Source organism: Spodoptera frugiperda, chromosome 17 (assembly GCF_023101765.2).
Source record: "Spodoptera frugiperda isolate SF20-4 chromosome 17, AGI-APGP_CSIRO_Sfru_2.0, whole genome shotgun sequence".
Lineage (NCBI taxonomy): Eukaryota > Metazoa > Arthropoda > Insecta > Lepidoptera > Noctuidae > Spodoptera > Spodoptera frugiperda.
The window spans coordinates 8210152-8232252 of NC_064228.1; the positions used below are offsets into that span (position 1 = coordinate 8210152).

Below are 22101 nucleotides of genomic sequence, written 5' to 3' on the forward strand. Positions count from 1 at the left end.
CATACATACATAACCTCGCGCCTGTCTCCCATGGGGGTAGGCAGAGACAATGGAACGCCAATTGCCACGGTTCTTACACATTTCTTTCGCTTCATCAACAGTCACTTACATGATTGACTTAAATCTATACTAATATTATAAAGCTGAAGAGTTTGTTTGTTTGTTTGAACGCACTAATCTCAGGAACTACTGGTCCGATTTGAATAATTCTTTTTGTGTTGAATAGTGCATTTATCGAGGAAGGCTATAGGCTATAAAACATCACGCTTTGACCAAAAGGATCCAAGCAGAGCGGGTGAAACCGCGCGGAAGCAGCTAGTGATTTATATTTGTGTAATGTATGTCTAGACGACCGGCATAGTTCGGACAGCCGCAGTATAAAGTCGGTGTCGCTGAGCGCGGGCCGGCGCTCCCCGCTGCAGTCCTTCGCAGCCATCGTCGACACCCTGCCCGGAGACGACCTACATGATGCTGAAGAGGTAACACCCTTTAATAAAGCACTCGCTTGAACACTAGGTACAAAATCATAAAGCCAGTTCAAAGCACTTAAATATGTTTGTAGATTTGCTTAAATATATAGATAGAGAGTTGACTGCATGGTTGGGCAACCGGTTGCCAAGCAACTAGGTTGGGTTGGATTCCTGCACAGATCAATTCTGTGTGTGATCCAGAAATTGTTGTTCCGGGTCTAGGCGTCATGTGTATGTGAACTTGTATATTTGTAAATGTCTACGACACAGGCAAAAATCCTATTGTGAGGTAAAGTGAAAAAATAAAATACTTGTGCTAAAATAAAAAGAGGTGTTTTTATACAATACATAAAACATTTATAATTCAACATCTATCTACAGACAGAATATAACATTACTACACATACGTTATTGCAAGCTAAAAACAAATAATTTGTCTAAATATGTTGAAACTTATTCATATTCATATATTTATTTGCATTCCATAATGTTAACAAAGATGTTTAAAGGGGCTTAGAGCTAAGTTCGGATTATGGACCCTGTTAGTAGGGTATAATTGGGAGTTCTGCATCACTTGCTCTCGCGGCGCTCGAGCTGCGCGATGCAGAAGCCCCCAATTATACCGCTTATGCAGATCGTAATGTGAATATCGTATTCAATAACAATACAGTCGAATAAGTATTGCGTTCGATTCGCAACTGCATTCAACGGGAATCCGACTCGGGCAGCTCGAGCGCCGCGAGAGCAAGTGATGCAGAACCCCCAATTATACCCTACTCCTGTTAGGGCACAGCAAAAGAAGGCATTACATTGTTAGGTTTACGTCGCTTGACTGGTATATATGGTCCGCAGGGCAAGGAGTCGGGCTCGTACATCCAGAGCGAGCTGGAGGCGCTGGAGCGCGAGCAGGGCGCCATCGACGAGCGAGCCGCCGCGCTGGAGAAACAGCTGCGGAGGGTCATGGAGTCCGCCGACAATACCGAGGTATACTCCTGTACTCACTTATATTCACACAGTCTTACTATACGCGAGCAGGGCGCCATCGACGAGCGAGCCGCCGCGCTGGAGAAACAGCTGCGGAGGGTCATGGAGTCCGCCGACAATACCGAGGTATACTCCTGTACTCACTTATATTCACACAGTCTTACTATACGCGAGCAGGGCGCCATCGACGAGCGAGCCGCCGCGCTGGAGAAACAGCTGCGGAGGGTCATGGAGTCCGCCGACAATACCGAGGTATACTCCTGTACTCACTTATATTCACACAGTCTTACTATACGCGAGCAGGGCGCCATCGACGAGCGAGCCGCCGCGCTGGAGAAACAGCTGCGGAGGGTCATGGAGTCCGCCGACAATACCGAGGTATACTCCTGTACTCACTTATATTCACACAGTCTTACTATACGCGAGCAGGGCGCCATCGACGAGCGAGCCGCCGCGCTGGAGAAACAGCTGCGGAGGGTCATGGAGTCCGCCGACAATACCGAGGTATACTCCTGTACTCACTTATATTCACACAGTCTTACTATACGCGAGCAGGGCGCCATCGACGAGCGAGCCGCCGCGCTGGAGAAACAGCTGCGGAGGGTCATGGAGTCCGCCGACAATACCGAGGTATACTCCTGTACTCACTTATATTCACACAGTCTTACTATACGCGAGCAGGGCGCCATCGACGAGCGAGCCGCCGCGCTGGAGAAACAGCTGCGGAGGGTCATGGAGTCCGCCGACAATACCGAGGTATACTCCTGTACTCACTTATATTCACACAGTCTTACTATACGCGAGCAGGGCGCCATCGACGAGCGAGCCGCCGCGCTGGAGAAACAGCTGCGGAGGGTCATGGAGTCCGCTGACAACACTGAGGTATGGCACTCCTGGGCAGAGTAAGAGGGACCTATACAACCTACATAGCTCCGTCCCTCTTGCACTGCTCAATGATCGACCATTCTGACACAATTGTAATAGCAGACTAAGGCCCCTGTACCCAGTACACGCATACTGTACGCAGCCACCCAGAAAGCTAGCTCAGAGGTTTAAGATGCCCCCTTCTCATGCATGAAAGTGCTGCTTCGAAACCTACCAACGGCAAAGTACCCATGTCAAAGTCATTTTTTTTATTCCAAATAAACCAGGAAGGCACTTTTGAACGTCAAAGCAAATATAATAATATTAAAGATGTCTATCTGTCGGTCAGTCTTCTAGTGAAACTATTTGCTCGTTCCAAAGTGTAGATTCTTATGGAGAAGAACGAACAAGAAACTCCATAGGTCACAATGTAACTTTTTCCGAGTTATATGTTGTACTTTCTAACAGTAAAGGAAAATGAGGAAACCTGGCTATAATTTCTGTTTATAAGTTTGAAATCGATGGAATTGTGGTATTAGTTACAAAATTAACTAAAAAAATCATGGTTTACTCAAAAACCATGATGTTTCGAGTCACAGAGGAAATTTTTTTAGTTAATTCAGTATGTCACACGATAGTTATTATAAAAATATTAGTTACAGTTTTCATTTTAGTAGTTTACAGTTAAAAGATAAAACTCACAAATACGTAATTTTGCAGAGAATGTGGAGGAAGCTATTTAAGACCTGTATCCAAGTCCCCACTGACCCGGTAACATCCTACCTTTCCTATATCCTATAACATACTAACATACATTACCTATACTGCATCCTTATCCCCCTCCCCCTTAAACAGTACGAGAAAATATGACGCAAAAGTAATATCACAATTTTTTTTTTACATTTAATGGGTCGACGTTTGTCCGCTATCTCACCTGATGGTAAGTGATGATGCGGCCTACGATGGAGCACGTCTGCCCATAAGCAACCTATTCACTAATATTTATAAATGTGAAAGTTTGTTTGTTTGGATGTTTGTCCGTCAATCACGCAACTACCTAGCTTCTAACTTGACGAAAATGTAAATACACGTGATATTTTATTAAAATCCCCGTCCCCCCGCGTGATGATTCATGATTTTTTGTAACCCCCCTCCCCCTTATTGAGTATCACATGATTAATACACGTCCCAAGGGTAAAAAACTATTAAAACTATTCTTTTGGCTGTATAACGTATTGGCGTAAGCTGTAATGTTGTGTATGTAAATTAGTATATTAGTATATATATAAATAAACTAGCTACTTCCGCGCGGTTTCACCCGCTCTGCTTAGCTCCTATTGGTCATAGCGTGATGTTTTATAGCCTATAGCCTTCCTCGATAAATGCACTATTCAACACAAAAAGAATTATTCATATCGGACCAGTAGTTCTGGAGATTAGCGCGTTCAAACAAACAAACAAACTCTTCAGCTTTATAATATTAGTATAGATTGTAATGTGATGTGTATATGTTCAGGAGGAGGACCGGCTGATGTCCCAGTGGTTCAACCTGGTGAACAAGAAGAACGCGCTGCTGAGGAGACAGATGCAGCTTAATATACTGTACGTATTGTTTTTATACTTATTTATTTAAGTATTTAAATAACTCCCATAATTGGGGATGTTTTTTTTTTGATGGTATAAGCCGGTAAACGAGCATACGGATCGCCTGATGTTAAGCAATCACCGCCATGCCTGCACCTCAGAGGCGTTACAAGTGCGTTGCCGGCCTTTTGGGGGTTAGGAATTTAAGGGTTGATGGGGAATCGGGGATGGGGAAGATTGGGAAGTGGCATAATTGGGCCTCCAATAACCTCACTCACACAACGCAAGCGTTGTTTCACGTCAGTTTTCAGCTCAGCCGTGGTATCACTCCGGTCGAGCCGGCCCATTCGTTCCAAAGCATGGCTCTCCCACACTTAATTTCCTTGTTATATCCTCGCAGTGAACAAGAGGAGGACCTGAGCCGTCGCTGCGAGCTGCTGGCCCGCGAGCTGCGGCTGTCGCTGGGCGTCGACGAGTGGAGGAAGACGCCCGGACAGAAGCGGAGGGAGCGGCTACTGCTGCAGGTACGGGGGGGGGGCTAGTCTTACACTAGGGGATACATAACACTGTCGCTGGGCGTCGACGAGTGGAGGAAGACGCCCGGACAGAAGCGGAGGGAGCGGCTACTGCTGCAGGTACGGGGGGGGGCTAGTCTTACACTAGGGGATACATAACACTGTCGCTGGGCGTCGACGAGTGGAGGAAGACGCCCGGACAGAAGCGGAGGGAGCGGCTACTGCTGCAGGTACGGGGGGGGGGGCTAGTCTTACACTAGGGGATACATAACACTGTCGCTGGGCGTCGACGAGTGGAGGAAGACGCCCGGACAGAAGCGGAGGGAGCGGCTACTGCTGCAGGTACGGGGGGGCGCTAGTCTTACACTAGGGGATACATAACACTGTCGCTGGGCGTCGACGAGTGGAGGAAGACGCCCGGACAGAAGCGGAGGGAGCGGCTACTGCTGCAGGTACGGGGGGGGGGGCTAGTCTTACACTAGGGGATACATAACACTGTCGCTGGGCGTCGACGAGTGGAGGAAGACGCCCGGACAGAAGCGGAGGGAGCGGCTACTGCTGCAGGTACGGGGGGGGGCTAGTCTTACACTAGGGGATACATAACACTGTCGCTGGGCGTCGACGAGTGGAGGAAGACGCCCGGACAGAAGCGGAGGGAGCGGCTACTGCTGCAGGTACGGGGGGGGGGGGCTAGTCTTACACTAGGGGATACATAACACTGTCGCTGGGCGTCGACGAGTGGAGGAAGACGCCCGGACAGAAGCGGAGGGAGCGGCTACTGCTGCAGGTACGGGGGGGGGGGCTAGTCTTACACTAGGGGATACATAACACTGTCGCTGGGCGTCGACGAGTGGAGGAAGACGCCCGGACAGAAGCGGAGGGAGCGGCTACTGCTGCAGGTACGGGGGGGGGGCTAGTCTTACACTAGGGGATACATAACACTGTCGCTGGGCGTCGACGAGTGGAGGAAGACGCCCGGACAGAAGCGGAGGGAGCGGCTACTGCTGCAGGTACGGGGGGGGGGCTAGTCTTACACTAGGGGATACATAACACTGTCGCTGGGCGTCGACGAGTGGAGGAAGACGCCCGGACAGAAGCGGAGGGAGCGGCTACTGCTGCAGGTACGGGGGGGGGGGCTAGTCTTACACTAGGGGATACATAACACTGTCGCTGGGCGTCGACGAGTGGAGGAAGACGCCCGGACAGAAGCGGAGGGAGCGGCTACTGCTGCAGGTACGGGGGGGGGCTAGTCTTACACTAGGGGATACATAACACTGTCGCTGGGCGTCGACGAGTGGAGGAAGACGCCCGGACAGAAGCGGAGGGAGCGGCTACTGCTGCAGGTACGGGGGGGGGGGCTAGTCTTACACTAGGGGATACATAACACTGTCGCTGGGCGTCGACGAGTGGAGGAAGACGCCCGGACAGAAGCGGAGGGAGCGGCTACTGCTGCAGGTACGGGGGGGGGCTAGTCTTACACTAGGGGATACATAACACTGTCGCTGGGCGTCGACGAGTGGAGGAAGACGCCCGGACAGAAGCGGAGGGAGCGGCTACTGCTGCAGGTACGGGGGGGGGGGCTAGTCTTACACTAGGGGATACATAACACTGTCGCTGGGCGTCGACGAGTGGAGGAAGACGCCCGGACAGAAGCGGAGGGAGCGGCTACTGCTGCAGGTACGGGGGGGGGGCTAGTCTTACACTAGGGGATACATAACACTGTCGCTGGGCGTCGACGAGTGGAGGAAGACGCCCGGACAGAAGCGGAGGGAGCGGCTACTGCTGCAGGTACGGGGGGGGGGGCTAGTCTTACACTAGGGGATACATAACACTGTCGCTGGGCGTCGACGAGTGGAGGAAGACGCCCGGACAGAAGCGGAGGGAGCGGCTACTGCTGCAGGTACGGGGGGGGCTAGTCTTACACTAGGGGATACATAACACTGTCGCTGGGCGTCGACGAGTGGAGGAAGACGCCCGGACAGAAGCGGAGGGAGCGGCTACTGCTGCAGGTACGGGGGGGCTAGTCTTACACTAGGGGATACATAACACTGTCGCTGGGCGTCGACGAGTGGAGGAAGACGCCCGGACAGAAGCGGAGGGAGCGGCTACTGCTGCAGGTACGGGGGGGCTAGTCTTACACTAGGGGATACATAACACTGTCGCTGGGCGTCGACGAGTGGAGGAAGACGCCCGGACAGAAGCGGAGGGAGCGGCTACTGCTGCAGGTACGGGGGGGGCTAGTCTTACACTAGGGGATACATAACACTGTCGCTGGGCGTCGACGAGTGGAGGAAGACGCCCGGACAGAAGCGGAGGGAGCGGCTACTGCTGCAGGTACGGGGGGGGGGGGCTAGTCTTACACTAGGGGATACATAACACTGTCGCTGGGCGTCGACGAGTGGAGGAAGACGCCCGGACAGAAGCGGAGGGAGCGGCTACTGCTGCAGGTACGGGGGGGGCTAGTCTTACACTAGGGGATACATAACACTGTCGCTGGGCGTCGACGAGTGGAGGAAGACGCCCGGACAGAAGCGGAGGGAGCGGCTACTGCTGCAGGTACGGGGGGGGCTAGTCTTACACTAGGGGATACATAAGACCGAGCAGAAGCGCTTTGTGATAAGTCTAAATCTTTTATACTACGATATCTAACCTGTCTTTTAAGAGAAAGAGAAAGAGAGTGAGAGATTATAGTAAACTCTTATATGTAAAGTTGGCCCTTTGGTTTTGCTAATAGCTGATACCAAATGGGGTCTACCGTGATTTTGGTCAACAAATGTAGCAAGAAGTGATTTTGTCAAATCACTGCAGCTGTCAACATTTTATGACCAATGGTGTGACACTCCCTGTTGGGCTAAAAGACAATAAGTTCACACTAACGCCATTTGATGAAGAACAATATAGTAGCCCCTATTCAGAAAGAAAGCATTATTTTACTTAATTAATCCAAATCTAAGCACTTTTAAACGCAAATAAGCTCTAATTTACAAAGCAACGTCACGCCTTTATCCCCGAAAGGGTTAGGCAAAGCTATACATTACGACACGTAATATTGCTATACCATGGACACCCACTATTTGTGTTATAAGTCCCGTCTAATATGGGGTGAGCTAATACTGAGAAATTTTCGAAAAACCGAAAAAATACCTAGTAATACTTTGCCGGACCCGGAATTGATACCGAGACCCCTTCCCACCGGCAGTCGCATAACACTTTAACCTCCAACTCCAACCAACAAGGCAGTCGCTCTAATTTAATATCGTTGTTTCAGGAACTACTATCCGCTGTGAACGAGAGAGACAGGCTAGTGCAAGAAATGGATGAGCAGGAGAGAGCGTGAGTTACATTTACTATTATGTATTTAACCGACTTCCAAAAATACGAGGAGGTTTTTAATTCGTCTGTTTTTTTAGTATTTAAAATCAAGTTTTTACTTAGCTTAACACAATCCGGGATTCAAACCCACGACTAACCGGAAGTACATATTATGTGGCAGTCATACTTGATACTATTCAGTATTAAATATATATTTTTTAATTATTATGTTATCGGCTTACTCACTTAACTGTTTGACGAGGAACTCGACTAATTTCAAGCCATGCTAGAGGCTCATATTCATGATCAGCATTCCGCGACACACAAAGTAAATATACCATATTAATTTATTATTTCTTTAACTTACAGAATAGCAGACGACGACGAAATAGAGCGCAATCTATCTCAAGTCGAAATCCAAAGGAAGAACAACTGTATCCTACAGTGAACACCCTGTATACCAGTGTATTGAAGCACCCTGTATACAGGTATATCGGAACACCATGTATACATGTATAATTGAAACACCCTGTACATCGTAGTACATATACTATACTAACACGAGATTTTACATCAGTGGACTTTTTGAGATTGAAATAAGTTATTTAAATGTAGTTCAGAACGTGTGTCGTGGTTTGATTCCCGTCGCAAGTATTTTTGACACTCCCTCTCGCCTTACCCAGGGCGGGAGAAGTCATTGGATGATTTTACCCCCTCAAAAAAAGTATTTTTGGATTTACAAACATGCAATTTCACACCTCAGACCCGAAACAACAATTCGTTAAGTTGCGTTGATTCAAGTTGCTCTATGCGGGAATCGAACCCTCTGTCTACCTTTTTAAAGAAATATTACGTTGAAAAATATATTTTTTCTTTATGGTTTTCCAATTAAACATTTCAAAAGTACCTATTTATGGTTTCGGAATAAATGATTTGATTTTGACTTTGCCTTTTCTCAAATAGTTCACTGGTGATAAAATCATTAATTAAAGAAAAGTCGTAACACTTATTTATTATTTAATTTAATTTTTAAATTGTAAATGTTTTTATTTTTATGCTACAATTTCATTTTCATTGCAGTATATACGTATCGCGCTATAGAATGGGATTTTCACTTTTAAATATTGTATGACTGCATCGTTGGTCGAGTGGTCGCAAGTGCGACTGCCGAACAAGGGGTCTCGGGTTCAATTCCTGTGTCGGCCAAAATATTACTGGGCATTTTTAGAAAATTTCTCAGTAGTAGGACGGAGTCTGAAATTGTGCCTAGTATATGGCATTAGGCTCACACCCTATTACATGGGACTTATAACACAAATGGTGAAAAGTGGGTGTACATTGTACACTGAATAACCGACGCAACCTCACGCCTTTTATCCCCGAAGGGGTAGCAGAGGTGCATATTATTATATATAACCGAATGGGGTATCGGGTTCGATTCCCGGGCAAGGGGTTGTCCGGCAGTCGCACTTGCGACCACTCGACCAACGAGACGGTTTATAAATAATGCGTATATTAATACATTTTTGAATACAATGACGACGTTTAATTTATTACTCACAAGATGTCGTTGGTGTAGTAAGGTCCTATAAGCCCAATCAGCTATCAATAATTTGATTTTACATTAACAAAAAATGTTGTATTGGGTAGTAGACTTAAAGCGACACCAGCGCCTCAAGTGGCGCGGAAATGAATTAAAAGTGTAACTTATTTGAAAAATTGTATGATAAAAAATTACAGTTTTTTATAATTCCAATTATATTTGATAATTTAATTATTATGAATAATTATTGTAATAATATTATTTGGACGTGCTTCATTGGCATAATACATAGTTGATGTTATTAAATTGGTGAGTTAGGTTATGTACGCACTTGCGATTTGTCGGTGGCGATTAACTAATTTTTTTATGTGAATGAAATTTAACATTTCACAATTTTGTCGATGTTTCTTCCATATCTAGATATCTATCTGCGATTAAACGCCGCCGACAAATCGCACGTGTCACTTAAGATTACATTTTGGCCTCAGTCGTGGGACGGATAATACTCAAAATAATTGTTTCCTATATATTTTTATATGTTCACACACGACTACATATGAAGTTATACATAACCAGTTTACTATGGTCTCGCTTTGTATGATCTTTCCACACATTCGACGGTCAGTTTAAAACAATAGGGATGATGACGGGGTATGAAAATTAAAAATCTATTTAGTCCGTCAGTTAGGTAATGAGAAAATATTAGACACGTATTTTTTTATTTTGTCATATAAGATAACAATGCTTAGATGAAACGAATCAAAGTTCAGGAGTGGGCGCAAATACGTAATTTCTACGTATAAAACGTACCTAGAAGTGACGTCTCGCGATATTTCAAATCGATATATCTTTGAAAGTATTTGTTTCCATAAGAAAATAAAAAATACGTGTCTAATGTTTTAAAATAATCTATAAGGCGGACATTTAAATTAAAATTAGTCATCTATCCATCGATCCCTAATTAACCAGTTTACCATGGTCTCGCTTTGTATGATCTTTCCACACATTCGACGGTCAGTTTATATTGGTTGTATAACTTGGTGTGTCGCCGTGTGTGTGCGAGTATTTTAGCATTTGTCTCTGTATAGTTTTTTGGTTCTAAACTAAAACAAAATGTCGGTCAACATACGATGCGATTAGTCGTACCTTTGTAAAGGTAAGAATGATCTTTGTCGTTCCGCAGTAACTTTTTAAATAAATTATTGTTTAGTATTTGTCAATTTTCAAAATCATAAATTTGATGGTTTTCAAAATTATATTAAGCTGAAGAGATTTCATCTTTGCTTTGTGTCATATCAGTGAATAAATTCTTACTTTTACAAACTGTCGACTAAAGTAGTTTTTAGTCGAATTTAAATCGCATCGTGTGTCGCGTCTTATGTGCGTGTTTAGAACCAACCCTTAGGTTTAGCTTAACGTATATGGCTTAATTTTATTTTTGGTATAGGTTTACCAAAGAATATTTTTTTATTAATCCTAACTATCCCCCTCCCCCCTTTTTTTAGATAGAATGGTGATATTTAAGTACAATTTTGCCATAGTCAATGGATTCTTGTAACGCTATGGTTTAAAGTTAATTTTATATTTTTTTAAGTAGACATTTTTTTTAAGCGATCAATTTTTTTTTATTTAAATGTAAATAATAGCGTATTTTATTTAGTTAAAGATATTTATTTTTACGCGACAAAATAAAATCTTGCCTTGAATGTTCAGTATTTGATAAATCGGGATGTGGATCTAAATTGTCTGAGGAACGGACGAACGCTGCGACAAGTCGTCAAACTTTATTATTACATAATTTAGTCAAACCAGTCCAAGTCATTTATTATTTATTAAGTCGCTGTTTCTATTCCTTACTTTTTTTTAAAAGTCGCTGCGACTTGCGACTTGTCGCACGTTTGTGTCCAACTTAATCGGCCGGTGCTAAATTATACCACGTGATCAGACTTCACAATTTGTGCAATTTTTACTAAACGACGTACGTTTATCTTATTATTAAATAAATAATGTAAATATTTCACGCTGGCTACCCTAAAGTTCTATTTAATAAAAAAACAATAATTTGACATGCAATATTAAACAAAACCTTTAGTATGAGTTTGTTTTACGTAAAACGACATCAAAACGAGAAAACGTTGGGCGCTCTGATTAGTTGGTTTATTTCAGCCGGCCAATCAGAATGCCGAACGCGCTCTCATTTCGATTATTTTAAACGTAAAACAAACTCATACTTAGCGTATGGAACTGAAAATAATTAATGAGAACATTATAACAAAGTGAGGCCTACAGTAATGAAAAAAAAAAGCTTTCCAAAGAGAGAGCCTCATAACCATTTTAAAATAAAAATTCTAACAATATCATTACAACTTGAAACGGGATATTTACCAAGTTTATTATTTTTGTGAGTTTCCGATATTTCGGCACTGTTGCAAGCACCATAATCACGGATGATTCCAAAAAACTTATAAAATTCTAAAATACCAAAAAGAGGGTACATGAACATTTTCACCGACAAATTTTTCTACGACTACCCTCAAATAGAACTTTAGGGTTGCCAGCGATTTTTTTTGTAAAACGTAAGTTATGCGATATTTTGCAAACTAAGGCTTATAAATAAATAATAATAAAATGTATGTACCTACACATTTCAATGTAGAAATTACAATTTGTGTGGATTGTCGATTTTTAGTGTGACGTCACTTTTTAAGGGAAATTTACTTGGGTTTTATATGTTAGAGGAATTTAAAGGTACTTGGTTATTAAACACTTTTTATATAGTTATATAATTAATGCTTTGGCACGTATGGGCCGGATCGACCGGATTGATACCACGGCCTCACAGAATACCGACGTGAAACAACGCTTGCGTTGTGTAAGTGAGGTTACCAGAGGCCTAATTACCCCCCTTCTCAGTCTTCCCAATCCCCGATTCCCCAATTTAATTCCTAATTCCTAAAAGGCGGGCAACGCACTTGTAACGCCTTTGGTGTTTGGGATGTCAATGGGCGGCGGCGATTGCTTACCATCAGGTTTAATTTCTATTCTTTAAATATCTAGAGGAGGGTAATTAAAGATTTTTAGGCAAACAGTGCCATAAATCACTATGACAAAAATCGGTTAATAGATTTTGAACCTTATTGCAAAAAGATTAATATTGAAAATCTATTAGACATGATAAACTTGTCGTAATTTGTAATTATTATCAAGATTTTCTTTAGAGAATTGAAAATTATAGTGGTATTGTAACAATCAGGACGTATTTAATTTTGAACTTTAAATGGCTGACTTTAAGATAAAATGTCTTTTAACATATAAACCCAAGTCTCGCGATAGGAAACTCAATGTCACATTATACCGTGGTAGTTATTTGTGTATTTATTATTGTACGCGGGCAACACACATCTCATACATTAGTACTATAATCACATAATTATAATAACGTATAAACTATTTCATTAAAAGTAAGACATAATAAAAAATGATGCCTTTTAAAATAGATATTACAGATTTCTTTATAATCTATAATTAATGTAAATTAAATGACGTCAAAGATTTTTTTGAATCTGGCAACACTAACTGCGAACTGTCAAAATGTTTTTTTTTGTTGTTTTTTGAATAAGAGGCTTTAAGTTTCCTTGCAAACGACTGATTATTGTGATTTTCTTACCAAATATATGAATAAAAGTAAAATGTCTGTCTGTATGTGTTGTGTGTGTGCCTCGATATACCATAGCCTAGATGCGACACGGTAGTTTGAGCAATGTAAGCCACGCCATAATCGTCTGTACTCGGTAACAACGCTACTATTTATAAATATGGACCGTAATGAAATAAAGTGATATTGTAAAATATATTTGAGTTTTATTTCATAATAGCTTACCCACTTTTTAGCAGTAAATATTACCGTGTTTGGTCACATATTTGTACGTCTTTTTCTTGATTTGAAAAGTCCAACAACGAACTTGTAACTATGTATACGCAATTCTCTGGTGCCCTTCTCATCTTTTTGTAAGTGGGACAGCCTTCATGATCTACAGTAGATACAACCAGAACACTGAAGTTCGGTGCGTCCCATGAATAACAACTCTCTTTGATCCCGCAATGAATCAAAAAGTAGAAGGAAAGAAAACGACAGTTTCCACTTCCTTCGGTGATATTTAAAGCAGAAGACAGAATGACTGAAGCAAGGCAAAAAAAAGATTGCACTACTAGCAGAAACCCAGTGGTCGAGCACCACGGAAATTTTAATTAACCTTTTGACCGCCAGAGCATAAACGCTTCGCTGTGCCCTCCACGCCAAGCCACAAATTCAACGAAATAACCTTGAAAATATTAGGGATTCCAAAATGTTATCGATAAACCAAAGTGAGTAATAATTTTCGTTTGAAATTTTTTTGAATAAACTGCTTATAACATAAAAACCGAGTTGAATAAACTGCTTATAACATAAAAACATAAAAACCGAGCTTACGTTGAGTCTTCGTTGCGGTATGGACTTCTAACATGGGGAAATAGTACGGAACACAACAGGGCATTTATCGCACAAAAAAAGTGTATACGCGCCATATACGGGATTCCGCCCGATGAATCTTGTAAGCCAATATTTAAAAAGCTTGGTTTGCTACCGTTGCCTTCATTATATATTTATGAGATGTGTATGTTCGTAAAAAAGCACCAAGACTTATTTAAAACAGCTGAAGAGGTATGTTCACGAAGTCGGCGTGACCAATACACACTTGTACTTGACGAACTGCCTAGGTGTACCAAATATAATAAAAACTGTGTAGCTATGTGTGTACGTGTATATAATAACTTGCCAAAGACACTAAAAGAATTAAATTGTAGACTATTTAAATTTAAATTGTATAAGTGGTTGAATGAAAATAATTTTTATAGTATTAAGGAGTACTTAGAATACTAACGTTACAACTCCAACGCTTGCAACTTGTAACAATTTTGCATGCTTTATCATAAGCTAAACATGTTTGAACTAACGATTTTTGTGTGTAAGACCTTGTATACCATGTTTAATGCAAATAAATATATTATTATTATTATTATTATTATTAAAGAATATTTATTTAACCTAATCTCCCACTGTAATAAACTTAAGACCACATTAATAGCAACTATCAATAAAATATCAACCTTTTGAGACACAAAAATACATATAAAATTGCAGCAAGTTACAGCACTATTATCTATCAGTTACGCGCCATTGGCATGTATACATGCCAATGGCGCGTATACATGCCAATGGCGCGGGCAACTATCCATTTTTTTTAATCTCTCGTTTATGATTAGGGATGTAGCTGAATAATGTAACTTATCGAGTTCATTTATGTATTAGGTAATCAAATTTGAAAACTGCTAAATAGGTACAGATTTTAGTGATATTATTTAGACACTTTCATATTCTTAAAATAGTTGCCTAGTATTTGTAAAATGTCACATGAAACTTAAAAATATAAAAAATCAACAATCGTATTTATTTATTATGCTCATTCATCACACACATTATAATGTTTGTAGTTAGGTACAATTATTGTTACTTCTGGAGTCGGTGTGATGAGTTAGTAAAGTTAGTTGATCTATTAAGTTGTCGAAAAATACGCAATTATTTTCTTTACTTTTTAGTGCATATTAATTTGTTTTGGAATATTTATTTTTTGAAGTCGGTTTTTTTTTGTTAAAATTGTTTTTTTGCCTTCTGTGTTATCATAGAAAACTAAACTTAAATTTATAATTTCTGATATCTAAAAGCACCTAAAACTCTTGGACCTCGATAAAATGCTCATCGCTTACAACCAAAACAGATTTATAATCCAATAAAAAAATCTAATGACATACCTTTTTATCACAAGAGTTTATAAAATAAATATATTATGACGACTTCAAAGGTTTAACCCTCATCGTGTTCTCCAATAAACGTGCTGAGTTATATTAAAACGACATTCAACCCTGTCACCGCCGTCACCTTTTCAATTTTATTGTGAACGACCCCCCGATAAGCGAAGATTAAAATTCTGTGTTCATGTTCATTATTATTTGTTTTAAAGTTTGTTTTTTTTAGTCAATTAGGTACTTTGTGTGCTTGACACGTTTTTTTTATAATTAATCTTGTTACTGTGTTTTATGAGATAGGTATTTGATGGTTCTCCAGGCTTAATAATAGTTTTGATAAATGTATTTGAGCACAGGTCCATTACAATATTTCGACGGCCCCTACGTAAACTATCGAAACTACAAAAAAGCCATTTTCATTTTACTAATAGTATGTGGAGATAAAGATCTATTATTATATATATAAATTATGTTCCAATTGTATACCTACAACTATTTTTCAATCGAACAGAATCGTAACTGCATAAAATGAACACATTAAAACATCGAACCTGCCGTTTTCGATGATATACGCGGTCAGCGCTGCGCGAGCGAGACACGAAACTGCCTGTTTCGTCAGTGTTCCTCGAAATGTGAGTGAGGACGCACGTGTATTTTGAGGTTAGGATTACGTTAGTGTTTTTTTTTTACTTTTAATTCAAAATGAATAGGAGAGGTATACACATGGTAAATATAATATACTATCGAAAGTGGTAGATTCGATACTGTTCTAGTACAAAGAGCAAATTTGTACTGTCGTATCTACCACATTTGATAGTATTCCTTGGTATTTGTACTGAGCAATTTATCGAAAGTGACACATTCGATACTTTTCTCTGCTATGAACACATCGAATGTACCACTTTCGATACTTTACTACGGCAAAGTAATAGATTGTCCTACAATTTCGATAGATATAATATGTTTGTCTTGGATTTTCAGCATCTCCTGTGCGATGTCAATTCACCGACGAAGAGTGGAAATATTTAAATGATATTTACAAAGAAACTGATGCGGTTGACGGGGATTTTCTGTATAACGATTCTGAAATCGTTCCATCTCCTAAATCTGTCCAAGATTTTTATTGTCCAACAAACCAAACCTTTTTTACATTTGATGGGTAGACGTTTGGCCGCTATCTCACCTGATGGTAAGTGATGATGCGGCCTACGGTGGAGCACGTCTGCCCATAAGCAACCTATTCACTCGGGCCTTGAAGACACCCAGGTTATACCCATCAGGAAACACAGACTCCGGCAAGGAGTTCCACTCCCTAGCAGTTCGCACAAGGAAGCTTGAAGCGAAGCGCTTCGTGCGAGTGGGTGGGATATCTACCATGAAGCGGTGACGCCTCGCCGATTGTTTTGTGGTTCGATGATGAAAAGGACTAGGGGGAATCAAGTTGTGCAATTCCCCCGCACACTCTCCGAAATGTATCCGGTAATAAACGGAAAGGCTTGCAACCTGACGCCTGTGTTCGAGGCTTTGAAGCCGGGCCTCCACAAGCGCATCATCGTTGATGAGCTTCTTGGCACGCCTTTCGATTTGTTCTGGCGCATCGAGCTAGTATTTAGCCGAGCCGTCCCAAAGGTGAGAACAGTACTCCATACAAGACCGAACCTGCGCTTGATACAGGCTCAGTAGCTGTTCCGATGTGAAATACCGTCTCACCCTCCAGAGGATGCCCAACTTCCTACCAGCCAGATGCGCCTTCGACTTTATATGTATACAAGCCGAAGTTTAGGGTAGGCGATAGAGTTAAGCCCAGAAGCTCAAGATGATCCGATATTGGAACGGATACATCTCGGAAAGTAGGAGTCAGCGGAAATTGGCTCCGTTTGGCAGAGAATAGACACGCCTGGGTTTTGGTACCATTGAACTTGACCAAGTTGGCGTCACCCCAATCGGAGACCGCCTTCAAGGAGGAGTGCAACCATTCGACCATGGATTCTCTTAGAGACTGTCTCTGTTTCGCTAGTCCGCGCATCGAACACATACCTTTCAACAACTGTGCTGTCATCTGCATACCCAAATTCGTCGTTGATGTGCAGCAAAAAGAGCGCTGCTGAAAGTACTGACCCCTGAGGACTCCGGCGTTGATGCTAAATTGGTCAGACGAGCAGCCATCAATGACTACTCGGATTGACCGACCCCTAAGGAAGTCAGCAATCCATCTGCACAGATCAGCGGGAAGTCCATATGCAGGAAGCTTGCCGATAAGGCTGTCGTGCCAAACCCTGTCAAAGGCCTTCGATATATCGAGTGAGACCGCTAATGCCTCCCCGTGCTTCTCGATGGCCTCGCTCCAAATGTGGGTGGCATACGCAAGAAGGGGACCTTCTGTGGATCGGTTGCGGCGAAACCCATACTGCTGATCGCTGAGGAGGTCGTTACCTTCAAGGTATGCCAGGAGCCTGTTGTTAAGTACACGTTCCGACGTGACTGAGATTGGTCGGTAATTGTTAGGGTCGGCACGACTACCTTTTTTGGGCGCAGGCTGCACGTTGGCCTGCTTCCATGCAACCGGCACTTGACCAGTCTCAGGCGCACAGGTTTTTATAACCACGGCTGAGATTCCGTCGGGTCCACTGGCCTTGTTCACGTCAAGATTACGCAACGTCTTATATACCTCCTTCTATCGGATGCGAATTTTTGACATATTCGTCTCGCAAACTCTATGGAGAGAAGGAGGCAAAGCGCCACCAGTATCAAGACGTGAAGATTCCGCAAATAGAGAACCAAACAGGTTTGTTTTCTCTACCGCGGTGTGTGCCAGCGTCCCGTTAGGCCCCACGAGAGGTGGGAGTGAAGGGCGGCAGAAGTTCGATTCAACTTTAGTGCAAAACCGTGCAATTACTACGTTTTTAAGTTCTTTATTTTTTAATACAAATTGCTTGATTAACAATATTTGATTGATTTTCTTCATTTGTCACTAATTCCCCAGAAAAAATAGCAGTAAAAGCTTGACATAAATAAATAATTGGAAGGTATCTCATATCGAAACTAGTCTTATGTTACCTTGACTTGAGCAATGTAACAATGAATACAATCGAAAGTACCACATTCAATAGTTTACTAGAGATACTTGTCGTGGAAAAGTATCGAAACGGGCACATTCGATAGTAGATTAAATTTTTTTGTCATAGAACACTATCGAAACTGGCACATTCGATAAAAAAGTAACCAGAAGTAACCAAGAAAAGTATCGAGTGTGTAATATTAGAAAAAGTATGATAATTATGAAAAACTACAGTAGATAGTATAAAACACTAATATTTTCCACGTTAGATATACTGGTAATATTGAATATACGAATTTCATGTTTAACAAAAACCTAAATCGAAACTTAGAATCGCTCTCCTGTAAAGTAGAGGTTTTGCAGTTTCGATAGTTTACGTAGGGGCCGTCGATTTATGTTTAACTAAATCCCAATTATATTCAAGTAGACACTCATCCCCTATTTCATGTGACTTAATGGTGAAATGTTGGTATACATTGTATAGCGACATTACTGCCGTAATGTGCACCTCTGCCTACCCCTTCGGGGATAAAAGGCGTGACGTTGCAAATAAACCTAGACACTCCTCGAAGGCTCTCAACACAAAACCCCGGGGTATTCCTTTAATATAATCTCACAGATTTGTCCTACAAAGATCCCATACAAACAAATCTACATCTCTCAAAGAATATCCCACTGTTATAGCAGTTGCCATGGTAACCACTCTTAGAGTGCTTATATAAAGGTGTGACGATACTTAGATTATTTAGACATCATTGACACACGACGAAGGAAAGATCTTGAGGAAACCTGAACAAGTTTGAAATCGCCAACCCGCATTGAGCAAGCGTGGTGATTAATGCTCAAACCTTCTCCGTGTGAAAAGAGGTCTTTGGTCAGCAGTGGCCACTTATAGCTTGTTGGCAGTATTGGTGAGCCGGATAGTACTGACAATTAGCTTTTTTTTTTTGTGAAAATACACATCATAGTTTACTTCGCAACATATTTCATATCCTGAATTAATCAAGCTACATAATTATGCTCTTTGAATAAATTATCTTAAAGACACTGAAACTACTATTTCTACCAAAAATAACATTATTAAGCCTTAAAGCAGGACTTGACTATTTTCTCGCCTGTAATAATAACCTACGTAATAGGAAATGAGGTTATTACACATCGGACACGATTTCAGGCTGAAAGGACCTTATGACAATCACTTTAAGGTTGTTAATTCTTAATCTACTATTAAGAGGTACCTTAAAGTAGTTGTTACATTTTATTATGGACCCCTTTTGAAATTGCTTTTAATTTGGGACTAGTTCCTTAATCACTACATAGTATAAAACAAAGTCGCTTTTTCTGTCATGTGTGTTGTATGTCCCTATGAACGCTTAAATCTTTAAAACTACGCAACGGATTTTGATGCGGTTTTTTTTAATAGATAGAGTAACTCATGAGGAAGGTTTTTATGTATAATATCATCCATTAAATAGTGGACAAATACTGTTATTTTTGAGGTTTCTAATGTGATGTCGCAAATAATTACATTTTTTCCGCTTACATTGCAAACGCAGGCTGAATCCTACGAGATTAATCAAAATAATGTACTAAGTATTGTACACAATGAAAAGGTCTACAGAAAACTCCGCGATGGTATATGTCTATCTCTTATGGATATCCCACAATAACATTTTTTTGTCATTTACTTTTTACGACAAATAATGACTAATATTCGAAGCGATTTTAACCAATACAGCATTAATCCTTATCCAATTAAATACCTTAAATACATTGTTGATTTAATATAGATCTATTTGGCCTTTTACAGCATCTGATTTAAATCAATATTTTTGAAGATGTACAGATTTAAAAATTGCGGAACGTAGCGTTTACGGCGACGCGGCGCGGCGGCAGCGTGCCTATAAAGTTACATATTTTAAACCCGTGCAAAGCCGGAGCGGGCCGCTATGTTTTTTTATAAACAACGTTCACAGTTTTTCTGTAGCGTATTTAGTATATCAGCATTGCACCCGTGCGAAGCCGGGGCGGGTCGCTAGTAATTGATAAAAATAGATGTTGATTTGTTTCTGCCTATCCTTTGAAGGTATTAAGAGTATAATTACTTATTACTAGCGTCTGCCAGTGGCTTCGGCCGCATAGTATCCTATCACCTAAGTCAGCTCATACCCTGTCTGTATACTGATTTTTACCATAATCCTTTCAGTAGTTTTAGCGTGATTGATGGACAAACATCCAGACAAACAAACTTTGATATTTATAATATTACAGTATGGAATGTGATTTTTAGCATCAATAGTTGGATGACGCTGGACTATGAGCTTCCAGGTTGACAATTGCAATTTAAAAGGTATAAGGTTTATCAGAGGTCAAAATGTATAGTCCATTTGTCGGTTCTAATAGCCTACACGTAAACAGCAAAGATGGTGAAAATTTTGAAATATCAATAAACCGCTAAAAGTTGGACTGTTCAAATATTCGTAAAGTATGGGGGGAGAAAATTCACAACAAACTTTTACTTTAAAAATCACTTTTACTCATAAAAAATAATGGAGAAAAGCTCTACTAGTTTCGAGTCACAGAGGGACTCTTCATCATGAGCAGCGTGCCCAGCCTACGGTCGCCGCGTTTGCTAATTATAACAAAAATGACATTTTTAGTTCATGTTGATATTTTTTTAATACGTTAGCGTATTAAAAAAAAATATACGTGTTAACAGTTGTTTAGAGTGATTTGCTTGAGCGCAATACAATATATATGCTGGCTTCCCCCCCCCTATCCCTATTTTCCACCAGACCACACGAATATAGTGATATTTCCATAGCAGTCTGAATATCTCCCCCACCATACATTGCCATTGCATATTTATGCCCCACCACTTTATCGAGCGATCCATAAATTCCCAGATACGTTAAAAGAAAAATATATTAAACATTTTCCAAACTGCAGCATACTTTGTAGCTACAAGCGTCTTAGACTGTCTTTTAGAAAGGCGGACATTTTTGTCTGTATAAGTATCTAGTAAATATTTTATTAACTGACTATAAAAAAAATCTGGTTCTCTGTTCGACCTGTATGTATGTTTGTTTGTGCACGATTATCTTGCGTGTGGATGCGGTATCCAGAATAGTATTTTTCAGAATAAGTGAAAGGTTTTAGGGAATACCTGGCTTAATTAATGTTCTGTAAGCCAGGTAATGCGTAAAACCTTTAAAAGAAAAATATGTAGGCGATAACGAACAATGAAGACGATTCCCTTTTAAATAGTTATGACATGGATTTAGAATTGAATTGGATAGGTAATCGAGAATAATTTTACATCATTATAAGTACAGATTTAAAATCAAGCGATCAAACGAAAATTATGAAAAATGAACCTAGTCAGAATCCCGAATCCTAATGCGTATAAAAATCCAGTCAATGGAGCTCCATCAACCACAATATCGGGATGACAATCAAAGATTCCCTAATTCTTCATTCCTTATATAATTTATAGAATATAATATTTCAATCCGCCATTATGCCGGCAATATGGCATCCGTACTCCGAAGTAATAATTTATACCAAGGTTTCCACTCGACACGATCATTTCCTAAATTCAACATTTTTTTCCGACTTTTTCCGAATTAAAAATGTACTTAGCGATTTCCCGCTGTCGTAAAACGAATTAGGTTATTTTATTTTTTCGGAAAATTGATTTTCTTTTTTCGGGATTTTCACTTTTCCGAGTGCAGTTAAAGGGTGGGATTTATTGAATGTCTTTATGGGCCCCATGGGGGTATTCCTACATTATGGGTTTATAGTAGACTTTGTGGAGTTATGCATAGGTACTAATCGGTGCTCGTAAATTTATCGTAAGTAGGTGTGAAATGGTTTTATCAGTACGTTGGAGTTGTGAGCCAAATGCCATTTGATTTTCAATTTTCT

General features: G+C 41.0%; 1 protein-coding gene across 5 annotated transcripts in view; it reads left to right on the forward strand.

Annotated features, from left to right (window-relative positions):
* LOC118276677 (EH domain-binding protein 1) overlaps positions 1 to 13123 on the forward strand; it is a 50236-nt gene extending 37113 nt beyond the window's left edge. For 3 of the 5 annotated variants that reach the window (XM_050699923.1, XM_050699927.1, XM_050699924.1), the window contains 6 exons: positions 349 to 479; positions 1323 to 1580; positions 3835 to 3920; positions 4303 to 4426; positions 7686 to 7750; positions 8099 to 13123. In XM_050699923.1, coding sequence (XP_050555880.1) covers positions 349 to 479; positions 1323 to 1580; positions 3835 to 3920; positions 4303 to 4426; positions 7686 to 7750; positions 8099 to 8177 — 743 coding nt within the window. In that variant the 3' untranslated portion in view covers positions 8178 to 13123. Of the gene's footprint in view, positions 1 to 348; positions 480 to 1322; positions 1581 to 3038; positions 3090 to 3834; positions 3921 to 4302; positions 4427 to 7685; positions 7751 to 8098 lie in introns of all 5 variants that reach the window. The other 2 variants (XM_050699925.1, XM_050699926.1) reach the window with 2 other exon arrangements.
* Positions 13124 to 22101: the final 8978 nt, after the last annotated feature.